This window comes from Dasypus novemcinctus, chromosome 2 (assembly GCF_030445035.2).
Source record: "Dasypus novemcinctus isolate mDasNov1 chromosome 2, mDasNov1.1.hap2, whole genome shotgun sequence".
NCBI classification, from domain to species: Eukaryota; Metazoa; Chordata; class Mammalia; order Cingulata; family Dasypodidae; genus Dasypus; species Dasypus novemcinctus.
The window spans coordinates 49662239-49674913 of record NC_080674.1 but is presented as its reverse complement, the minus strand read 5'-3'; the positions used below and the strand labels follow the sequence as shown (position 1 = coordinate 49674913).

The window sequence follows — 12675 nt, the reverse complement described above, 5'->3', positions numbered from 1 at the left end:
AGGTTAAAATGAAAAGAGAAATAAATACACCATCACATCTTTTAACTTTTCATGGCATTTAATCTCTTTATCTCTACTTTGTGTCTAATTTTCTTGGTATTCCTAGTGAAAGCACAGGGATTAGCTGAGGTTTAGTGCTCAGTAAGTGTTCGTGTAGTGAATAAATTATTAATTTACCAGCTCTATGAAATCCTGCCTATCTCTGACCCTTTCCCCAAGGAATAATTAAACCCTCTCTTAAGTGTGCCCTAGAAATAGTATTTACATAATTTTATCATAAAAATAATATTTTATAAGGTATTATTGAATTATTTGTCTTTCCTAGACTTTGTTTTCTTGGAGACTAGGTTTAAGTATTTTCATATTCTGACTTCAGAAAGCAGTTTATGTTTCTTGATAAATATTTGTACAGTGAATAAATATTCAACCTCAGAAACTCCTCAGTAAATGCTTTGAGTATCTTTAATAATTGTACTTTTCTTAAATAGATAATGACCAATTGCTTCTTTCTTTTAGAAACTCAGAACACCTACTGTGTACTACTGTTACTTATAAACATGTCTTATTTATGTATAAGTCTTCATTTTCCTATTAATCTTGGAGATCCTTGAGGGCAGGATCTGTATATAATTTATATTTGTGTTTTTCACAGTGCTTAAAAAATACCTACTATGTAGAAGTTATTTAATATGTATTTGTTGGAATTATTTTAATTTTTCTGTTTGGAGAGAATGTTCGACATTAAATTTACCTGTTGCCTTCCAAGTGTTTTTTGTATGTAGAGTATTGAAACTGACTTTGGTGTATACACTAATGAGATGTCTTTCTTAGCTAAAGCGGAAATAATTCTTAAATCCTCTTTGAAATAGCCAGTCCATAGACCCCTTTATTTAGAGATGTGTGCTGTTGTATAGACATCAGACTGGGTATGATAATCACACTGATAATCTGAGAAATGTAAGCAAACCCTCATAGGCTTGCACAACAGCCTACTATATAAATAAGCAAAGAGATCAAAGGCTAGCTTTTAAGCTGCACCTGCAGCACCATAACCTCTTCAGGCTTGGACCTTTCCTTGTACAAATAATTAGGTGAACAGTTTTCTCAGCTGGATGACTGATAATAACATGTCATGATGTGGCTATGCTGCCTGGCTAAGTGTGGCAATTTTTTCAAATGCCACTCTTAAGTCTTTGAATAACTTATCCAAACACTTAATATAGCAGAAAAAGTACAAGCACCAATGTTTGTCAAAACCAAGTACTATGGTTTCCTACCTACAACAAAATAAGAATGACTTTTAATTTAATAGATTTCAGTTTTCCTCTTGTTCAATTTAGGTAATGCCACCTATCATTTCAGTTATTTTGAGTACCAAATGGGACCAATGCTATAAAGGGACTTTTATCTAATATGTGCTACTTATACTTCATTATCTTGATGCCCTGCTTCTCAATACTCAGCAAGGTAAATTATATCTAGAAATCAGGATCATGAAATGATTTAAAAATTCATATAAAACAGACATTTTGAACTTGTAGGAATACTATACAATGTTTGGACATTGATTTTGTACCTTTCATCACAGCATCAAATAGGAACAATAATGCAAAGCTTAAGAAGGAGCAAAGAAGATGAGGGTTTTTGAGATATACAGAGTAACAAAACAGGAACAATCTTACCAGAGCGACAAAGTTTCTTTTAGTCCTTATTTGGAAAGAGTTAAATGGAACTCAACCTATTTGAATTTTACAATAGGGTGAAAGATGCTAGAGCACATTTTTATTGAGGATGGCATTATCACTGACAGTACTTTTGCTTTCAATAAAGGCAAAACATGCTGAGAAATGCCAGTTCAGAAAAAAATTTTAAAATTTCCCCAGTTGTGCAATCAAATAATAATGCAGAGAAGTCAAAGAGTAGTTTTGGAATCGTAAATACCACTATCTGGAGCTATTTTGTAATTATTTCTACTCATCCTTCAAAATTTAAGGATTTTTCTTTTTTATGGAAGATCTATATGTCATCACAAAGATAGAATACTGCAGTATAGATGTACTTATTCCTCTGGAAGTTTGGCTTTATTCTTTATCCTTTGATTAATGCTGTGGACTTACAGAAATATATTTCATGCATGACAATTGGGGGTAAACATATATTTGGATTCAGCAGATTTAAGTTGTGGCCTTCCATTTGAAGTAAACTTGAAAGACACAATGAAAGTACCCTTGAATGACATCTTTCTTCCTGTTGTCTAATGCAAGAAAATTAGAACAGTTTAAAAATATTCATCATAATTCTACCACTCAAGGAGAAATATATAAAAGGTTTGTACCTAATTAATTTCTAAGAGAACAGAATGAATTTCCAATCCAAAGGAATAAATTATCATATATAGCTCAAATAAACTTTTCTAATGACATAAAAAACTCTCATTAACACAGATGTGATAATTTGGAATTTGATCATTGGAAAATTGGTTCTATTTCCCAATATAAGGAATATCAGTATCTATTCTGGCTAGAAATAATAGCTAAAGCAATATTTTCAGCCATTTTTAAAATTAAGTAATCTTTATCAAATTACTGCTGCTACTCTGTTTTGGTGTGGTATATACTGTCCACTAGAAGGTGTCCTCAAATGCTGGAAAAAGCCTAGAAAAATTATGTTAGGAGTTTGGGGTAGGGAGGAGATAAACTCAACTGGACTGGAGAGGAAAGGAGGTCCTGTGAAGGAACTGGCATTTCAGTTTACTCTTAAAGTAATGTCAGGATATGCATAAGTTGAGTTTGAGTTTTTAGGGAAAGGAAATCCTAGATATTGTTAGAAATGGCAAAGATAAGTAATCTGGAAAACAAAGTCTTTTTAAATTTAGCCAGGTTCTGTTAAATAAAAAAAATTGGCTTCAAGATATAGAGCTGGGACACAATTCAGAGGAGTTTGGAAGGTTGCATTTCATTTTTCAAGCAGTAATAACAAATGGTGCATATAAGTAAGATGTAATTTACTAGAGCAGGTGGAAACAGGAAAATTAGTAAACAGAATAATTATATAATAACTTCATCCAGGATGATAGCAAAAGGACAAAATGAAAGCTGAATATGAAAAATATTGTATTAGAGGTAGTATAGGGCTAGGCACATGATTCAATGCCAGAACTGGGCAAAGAAAAATGTCAGGGATAATTCTGCAGTTTTATGATTAAGAGCTGGCTGAGTGAGAGAAAAACCACTATGCTGAATAAAATGAAAAAAAATTTCAGGAGCATTATTGTGGGGCCATAAGGTTAATTGGTTTGGATTTCAACCTGTTCAGATAGCTGTTACAGTGGGAAATTTGGAGTCAATTAACTCTGCAGGATGTAGTTAGACATACGTAACTGGTCTCAGAGGTCTCAGTGATAGATTTGAAAATAGTTTACATTAACATGTTAGATAAACCTGGTGGGATTGATGCGACCAAAAGAGAGAGTGAAAAGAGTGAAGAAAATTTAGGTGGGGCAGAATCATGTAGAAGGCCCACATAAAAATGGGAGAAAAAAGAGGCCAGGTAAGGGTTGATGGCAATAATTTTCTATGAATATAGAAATTTAAGTGGGGAACTATGATAATACAGAATCATAGAAACCAAAGATCTGAGAGAGTTTCAAGTAGGAGGATTGACCAGGCAAAGTTGTAAAATGCCACAAACAAATGTATGTGGACCAATATAAGGTTTTTTAACATTGGAAGTTTGATGGTTAACAGAAAATGACAAAGAGCAGCTGCAGAGGAAGGGAGACTACACAAAACATGTTTACTTTTGCCTGAATTGCTATAGATCTTAATATGTTTATAGGTTTTAAATTTCTATCCTGTTAGCTCATTTTAATAAACTACTAACAAAATATAAATACCTGATATCAGCTTATTAAAACTAGAGAGGGTATCATAAAGGACTGGGGCAGAGAAACCTAAAGGTAGCATAAAATTCTTGTTAGGGAATTTTCTTTATTTAGAGGAAATCCAAGTGAGAAGAGAGGAAGAAGCATGTCTGAATTTTGAATTCTTCATAGGTCAATATCATGGATTAATCCTTACAGGGCCACTATCTCCTGTAAAATCCCTGTAGGGAAAAAATAGATTAACACAGAAAACAAATGACTATATAAATTAATAATTTTATTAGTAATTACTACCATCATAATTATCATTATTAGTGTTAACAATGATAACTATGATAGGAAATATTCTTTTATTTCTTTCATTTTCAGTATAAGGTGAAAATGATTACCTAGATTATTATTGTGCTCTAATTATCAAACTCAGTTTTCTGTGAGCATACCTTCTACTTTGCAGGAGTTTCTGAAACAGGGACTTTCCTTATTTCTATTTTTTGCATATAGTATTCTGTGCAATCCTTGCAAAGAGGAACTCTGAGAGTAGAAAACTGAAGTTCTACAACAGTTAAATACCTTGTTCAAATCATACAACTAGTGGAGGTAGGATTTGAACTCTAGTCTGCCCATAGAATCCATTCAAGGTGTTTTACAGTGACTGACTTTCTGGCAAAGGATGAATGGAAAGTAGATTAATTCTGCAATTTGCCAAAACAGGTGTCATATGTCTAAGTTTTGGTGATTATAGGTTGACTAATCTAAGAAAATATTCCTAACTTCCTATTTTATTCATTTTAATGTATGCTACTTTATTTAAAAAAACCCACCTCATTTAGTAAAAATCCAGATTTACATAAAAGGTTAATTAAATACTCATACACCATTGTTCATGCCAGCCTTGTTCACAATAGCCAAAAAGTGAATGGATAAACAAAATGTGGGATATACATACAATGGAATATTACTCGGCCATAAAACTGAATGAAGTTCTGATTCATGCTGCAACATGGATGAACTTTGAAGACATCATATTGAGTGAAATAAGACAGACCCAAAAGGACAAATATTGTATGATCTCACATATATAAAATATCTAGAATAAGCAAATTTAGAGACAGACATAGATAGAGATGATCAGGGGCTGAGGGGATGGGAATTGGGAGTCATAGCTTAATAGGTATAGGGTTTCTCTTTTGGGTGGTGACAAAGTTTTGATATTGGGATGATGGTGATAGTGGCACAATGTTGTAAATGTAATTAATGCCATTGAAATTTTCACTTAAAATTGTATAAAGACAAATTTTATGTTTTATATACATGATACCACAATAAAAATAAGATAAATAAAAATAAATTATTTACTGATTTACTGGCTCTTTTATTATAAAAAGCTTATTTTAAATGTTTCCACTAAAACCTCCTTCTGAGATATGAGAGGCTTTTGCAAGAGAGTGGTAAAAGAAGAGGCAGGGAAGGGAAGATGAAGCCATATCACAGAGCATCTTCTCTATTAGACTAAATTGTTCTTACTTAATTGACCGAGTCATTGATAGTTTTTAACCTGGGAAGTTACATGTTAGATATATTGCTCTGGGAGTACTGAGTAAGATTGATCAGAAAGACTAGGTGAGTTACTCTTTTGGTATCTAAGCCTTAGGTAGCTCTTCCAGAACAACAGAGATAACAGTGGGAATACAAAGAGGGGTGATACGAAAGACCATTAGGTAGTAAAATATACAAGACATGGAAGTGGAGAGATAAAGAATAGGGAGAGTGTGGGTGGGCATCTAGATAAAATTTTATAGTGGATAGACAGGAACAGAAACTTGTGGATAGTTGGAACAGAGATTCAGTTTTCAAGAGTTCAGTTTTTCAGGAATCACTCTTTCCTTAAAAAAGAGAAGGTATAGATGTCACCCACTATCTATAGCTAGATCTTTAGCTAGCTAAAGAATGAATCCATGTTAACCAAAAAAATCTTGTTTTATATGAAGTCTATAACAAGTGCTGTGTTTATGTCTGTGAAATAGAGTCAAGGGTACTTTAAAAGGATATTATAAGGTTTAATGGAGCTTCAAATAGATATTGAGATATCTAATAGTTTTAGACCGTAGTAAGTACTGCTATTAAAAAGGGTATGGTGTGATAAACATTATTGCTATAATAAAGAATGGATGGTGCTGTTTTCTTTCTATCTCCATTGACTAAGAGGGATAGAATAAAAATTTTCCTTCAGAGAATAAGTTTTATCTTAATGACATAAATACAAAGATGTCTGTGGAAGTGAGGACGGTTTAATGGGCTCTTGGATGCTCCCCATAAAATTGGATTTCTTAGTAAGAAAACATAAATGGATACTGAGTAGGCCTCTAGCATTGTGTGCCAGGTTATTATATGTCAGGCCCTGTGCTAAGTGATTTGCATATATTATTTAATTTAATCTGCAAAACCCTATATATTTGATACTATACTAGTCCTCCATTTTTAGGTGATAAAATTTAGGATTAGATAATTTAAGTAATTTGTCTTGAGATTAAGCAACTAATAAGAATTTCTGAATGAGGACAGCTGTGGTGGGAATATTTGCCAGATTGATGATAATAACTTATATTTAGGTGTTAAACCAAACAGGCTTGGTGATTGATTGGATTATTTCTAGGATGGCTCCAAATTTTCTGGCTTCCTCACATACAGTGTTGTTCCATTTTTGATCAGGGAATGTACGAAAGATATACGTGGGAGAGGGAGATTAGCGTATGTTGCATGATGTGAATTTGAGATATGTACGGGGTAGGTGTAATAGGCCGCTGAACATGAGAATCTAGAGTCTTTGAAGACAGGAATGGACAGGAGATAAATATTTTGAAATCATCAGTTATACATTGATGTTTTTTTCTTTTTAAAATTTATTTGTACACATTGATCTTTGAAGACATGGACAAATGTAAAATATTGCCCAAAGAGCATATGTGGAGTAGGAGATAAGGGCTATGTGTGATACTCTGGGGAATAGTGACCTTCAAGAAGAGAGCAGAGAGATGAACCTACAGAGTGAACTCATAAGAGTGTCCAGAAGAGTGAAAATCCTTCAGGTACACTTGATTTCGTTTTAGAGTTCAATGATGTCACTTCTGGGTGAAATAGCTATTACAATATTGCATCCCCTCTGCATTTCTGGTATGTCCTTAGGGTATTAAATGGTGCATTTTGAATTTCCTTTGAGAGTGGAGAAAAAAAGAAAAAAAATATTTCCTTTTAAATTCTTAATGCATGATGTACAGTTTACATGGGTATTTGTATTTTGTCCATAAATGTACAGCTAATTTTTCACAGAAAGATGCCTAATGTTTACCTTTTATAGTCCTGGGAGATGGAAAGAAGAGGAGGAAGGGTCTATTAGACTTCTTTCTTGTGGTAATACTTTTATTCATGAGTAATTCATAATTAAGGATCATAGTAACTTTGAAAGTTTTAATCACATGTATACCTTACCAAAATATAGCCCAAACAGTCTAAGTAGAAGAATTAATTCAAAATAAAAATATATTGGTTAACAGAAATTTGTCAAAAAAATTTACCTTATTTATGGAATAAAACTTCCAGAAGAGATTGTCTATGTTGAAGCAACTCAAGTATCTGTAAACAGCTAATTTGTTTTTCATTTTTGTAAGTATAAACTGTACAGTCAATAGATTCTGAAAGAGCCCCAATGAAGAGAACATTGTAGCTATCTCTGATGAATTTAGTTAATGTAATCTGAAATAAAGTTATTGTTTTTCTCCCAATTTTAATGTAAGATTGGGAATGAGTGTTTCGAACGGTACTGGTGACTATAGGCATATTCTAAATTAAATCTGAAAATTTGGAGAAAGATATTTAGAATTATAGTGGCAACATATTTATATTAGGTATTTGATGAAGCAGTAATGAAGGTGCAGAAGGTAAATCTAACTTCAAATCTGGACTAGAGTCTGATCATTTCCTTTCAACCTCAGACCAAAATTAGTTTTCAAACTAAAGAAGAATAAAGCAACCATATTTTGATACTGTGAGACTACTATCCTAGAAAACATGGTTGACCTAATGTATATGTCTAGAGATAAATTTTCGGTAAAAAATTAGTACAGTACCATATTTATTACTGTTCATTCTAATCTAAATTGGTAATTTGACACATAAGTTATTTGAAAGCAACACCTAAGGCTCTTCACAAAGGAGGTTTTTGTTTCATTTTTTTAGGTAGATCTTTCTGGTCTTGTACGTCTCTCTCATTTCCATCTATAGTTTCTGTGTTAATTATAAGATGAGCTGCTTTTTAGCTTCTTTACAAGATAAATGGAGGCATGAGTATTATTGAATTTTATTTGTACAATACATCAAATATTTTTCAGTGGTCTATAGCATAATGCCTTTGCTTAGGAATATATTAGTTTCACTTAGAGTTAAATTTATCACCATTGAAAGAATTACAATTTTTACAAATCATTTCTTTGCTATTTTACATGTATATTTAACCATAGGTCAGTAATTATTATTCAATAGTTGGAAAATATTGGGCTGATTATTGTCTAAGTCTTAAAATCTGATTTTTTTTTTTTTTTTTAGGTTTTATTGGGATTTAATAATGCTTATAATGATGGTTGGAAATCTGGTCATCATACCAGTTGGAATCACATTCTTTACAGAGCAAACAACAACACCTTGGATTATTTTCAATGTGGCATCAGATACAGTTTTCCTATTGGACCTGATCATGAATTTTAGGACTGGAACTGTCAATGAAGACAGTTCTGAAATCATTCTGGACCCTAAAGTGATCAAGATGAATTATTTAAAAAGCTGGTTTGTGGTTGATTTCATCTCATCAATCCCAGTGGATTATATATTTCTCATTGTAGAAAAAGGAATGGATTCAGAAGTTTACAAGACAGCCAGGGCACTTCGCATTGTGAGGTTTACAAAAATCCTGAGTCTTCTGCGTTTATTACGACTTTCGAGGTTAATTAGATATATACATCAGTGGGAAGAGGTAAGACACATCTTTTACTTTTTGTAAAACCAGTATGTCATGAGATTTTAAAATATGACTTTCAAAATGCACTGTGCTATGTGCAATATGTTTTATGAAATTCAAGTAGACAATTTTCTTTCACTGTTCTTTTTTTTAGTATACAAGGGATGTATTTGTATCTTCAAAGGCCATCAAATTATGTATTTAAGTCAGTTGAAAAAATTAGCCATTGTATAATAATTTGTCAATTTAGTCTTTTGCTTTTTAACAAATGCAGTTTAATCAACAAATGCTTTATCCTAATCAATGTGCCCCCTCAACTTTGGTGGATATTTTGCTCTAATATGAATATATCCAGTATCATCTGTGATAAAAGTGTTTAGTGTATGCTAATCCAGTTTGTATCATTAACTCTATGAGATAGTGTGTTATATATTTCCTCTACTCTTGAAATTTCAGAAAACTTAAGTTTGGATAACACAGATTGTTTCTTTCAATGTTCAAATTTATATGTAAAATCTTTGATTTTAGCATAATATTTTGTTCATTGTTATACCTTATCTACAGTTATTTATTGTGGTTTCTCCCTATTATTTCACTTCAAAATACTGAAAAATAGCATTCTCAGGAAGGAAATGTCTATTGCATAGAAAATATAAATACCACAGAGAATACAGAGGTAAATCTGGCTAATCAGAGAAATACTTTGTTGAATAAGTTGTTATTCCTACACAGTGGGTGCCACCTGAAAGAGCTCAGTCAACCGGAGTTTCCAAAGATCTGAGTTATATGTACCATTGCCAAATGAAGGCTTTTATGTCCTTAATTCCACAGTCTGCATACTAATTTTTTGTGACTTTCATTTCCTTTTAATATTAATTAATTCTCAAATTTCACTGCATAAAAGTGAGGGTCAAGAAGTCCTTATACCTATAAAATTCTTCCATTTTTTAGCATTTTTAGCGTGAATTATGCTTTTGGATTTAGGTTTTAATAAGTCACAGACTGGAATTTCTTTGAACATCAGCTCTTTGCTTTCTATGAGGCTGTTGCAATGTTTTGTGTGTGCTTGTCAATGACATTTTGGTTCACAGGATTTCAGGAAATGACATGCAATAATAAAACACTGCATAATACACTGCTGAAAAGGCATAAAAATGGATCATCCTTAAAATATGGATATGGAATATATTTAAAATTAAATGTAGCACACTTGAAAAATTGGAGTCATCTCATAATTTGTCTCTGTTTAGCACTTTCCATCTAAAATGTTCGGGTCTCAAAACTTATTAAATCTATTTGAGATTGACATAAAACCAAGAAAGAGGATTGATAATAGCTAATTTTTTATTGAGAGCTTGCTTATTGAGTATCAAGTAATGCATCTTTCCATGGATTATCTCCTTGATTATTAATAACAGCTCAATGATGTAGATACAGTTATCATCAATATACAGATGAGGACAATGAATTAGAGTAAGGTAACTTCTCAGTTTCGCAGACCTAGTAAGTATTGGCGATGTGATTCCAACTTGGAATTCTAATCCCAGAACCAGTGCTTTTCACCATGAAACTGTAAAGCTCTTCATGATAATATATATACTTCTAATTAGAAATATCTTAGTATTCAACCATTTTATAGATTGAAGGTGAAATTGTATAAAAATTTTCAACCACGATTTTTGTTCATTCAACATAACCGTGTTTAAAACATGGCCACTAAAATCTTCTAATGAATAGCTTAGGAAAAGCAAAATCATTGGTACAAATACCCAGGCAGTTAAAAATATAGTAGGCAATGTGACTATTTTCAGTGTTTTGTAGTTTTAACCCAGTTACCCTAGGGAATGGCAGCAGGACTAACAGATGGCATCTGATTAGATAAAATGGCAGGCCATGTAGTTGTAGAAGAGGTCAATCCTTAACCCTGATGTCCTTGGTTCCTGGCAGTGGTCAGAGGCAAGTGACTGTGCACAACATGATGTTCTAAAGATGCCATGATATAATTGAGGAGCATTGGCAACGCTGCTGTCATTATTATAAATGCTATATAATATGGCTTTCAGACAATTGGTAACCAAACACATTCCGGCCAGCATTGAGTTGGCAAGATCTTTCTTATAAATAAATAACTTTGATAATAAATGAATCTTGTAACTCATGTAAGTGAAGAATATTTTCTTCATCTTACGATGCCCTCATATATATCATATGTATCATGGATATTTAATGCTTATTAATAATACTGTTAGACAGGGAACAATCAGAATAATAACTAATCCAGAATTTAATACCAAGTCATTATTTGCTTCGTATTCAAGCCATAATCACAAAGAAACTTGAATGATTCAAACTGGCAGATCTCTGCCTGATTTTTATAAATGCCACCAGGATGTATTTACAAGTAGAAATACAACAAATAAAATAAGAAGAAGTAACTCTTTGAACATTTGGAAAAAGATTGCAGGGGAAGATGTGAGTTCACCCACATGTCTTTGAGATCTGAGTGTTTTAGTACCAAGCTGGCTAATGCTAAATTCAGCAAATTTGGGGAAGTAATGTGTGAAGTCTGGAAGCTGCCACTGTTCTAAATGAATCATTCCTGAGGAAAGTGGCTGCCTGCCTTCTTTCTATAGAAACTGTTTTTATCTTCGATGATGCATTTTGTTTTATTGGTCTGAACAGTTCAACTGAAAAACAAAAAGCCATAAAGCCAGAAAAATTAAAGAAATATTATGAATGAAATAAAGAAACTTCAAATTTAGCCCTTATGATTTTTATCATTGCTGAAGTTGAATATCACGGCCAATACAGGAGGTAACAGCTGATACGGGCAACAAATTTATGAAAGGCGGTGTTAAGGAGTCAGGAGGGACCTTGTTTTCAAGAGGCAATTAAAAAATGAATGGCATTAGATTGTACAAATAGAGCTCTCTGACACTATATTGAAACTTTATATATATTTCCATGTGGAGTGAAACTCTGAGACAATTATTTGGATAAATCATTTAATAAAATTTCTTTTCCTATATATCTCTAGGTAACTGAGGTGAATCTTTTCCAACTTTTTCTTTTGGTTTAAAAATGTCATTTGTTTTATTCAGAATTGTTGTGGTAATGTTGGTGGTTGTTTCAACTAAAGACAGTCATTAGTGCCAGATTGCTATTTTGTAACCTATAATATCAAAAGGGAACTAATTTTGTATGATGCTCCTGAAAAAGACATATAGGGAGCAGATGTGGCTCAAGCAGTTGAGCGCCTGTCTCCCACATGGGAGACCCAGGTTCAGTTTCTGGTGCCTCCTGAAAAAACAGAAACAAACAAGTAAAACAAATGATAAAACCACCTAAGGGAAGTCAATTTGGCTTAGTGGTTGAGTGCTGGCTTCCCACATACGAGGTCCCAGGTTTGATCCTCAGTCTCCAGTACCATTACCTCAAAAAAACCCAAACAAATAAAAAAAAAAATCAAACAAAAAACAGAAAAAATTAAAGACATATAGTGAGGTGATTCCTAGAAATTAAATGGAGTATTATTAACAATTTTGACAATCACAACCACTGAAAAGATGAAGAGATTAAGAGCTTAGTAAGTGGGAGATTATTCAATCTGTAAAAGTTCTAGGAAAGTTCTCAGAGAAATTCTCCTGGTACAACTGCTGATCTGGTTATTTTATCAAAGGGAGATGACTATTGATGAAAATTTTAGAGATTTAGGAAGAGTAAAATTGAAAAGAGAAATACAGTCTTTAAATGGTCATCATCTCTTTGCAGGAATCAGTGTCAT

General features: G+C 32.7%; 1 protein-coding gene across 3 annotated transcripts in view; it reads left to right on the top strand.

Annotated features, from left to right (window-relative positions):
* The window catches only part of HCN1 (hyperpolarization activated cyclic nucleotide gated potassium channel 1), a 479788-nt gene that overhangs the window by 43536 nt on the left and 423577 nt on the right, over positions 1-12675 (top strand). For all 3 annotated transcript variants that reach the window (XM_071208085.1, XM_058308804.1, XM_071208086.1), the window contains one exon: positions 8483-8906. In XM_071208085.1, the coding sequence (XP_071064186.1) occupies positions 8483-8906 (424 nt within the window). The remainder of the gene's footprint in view (positions 1-8482; positions 8907-12675) is intronic.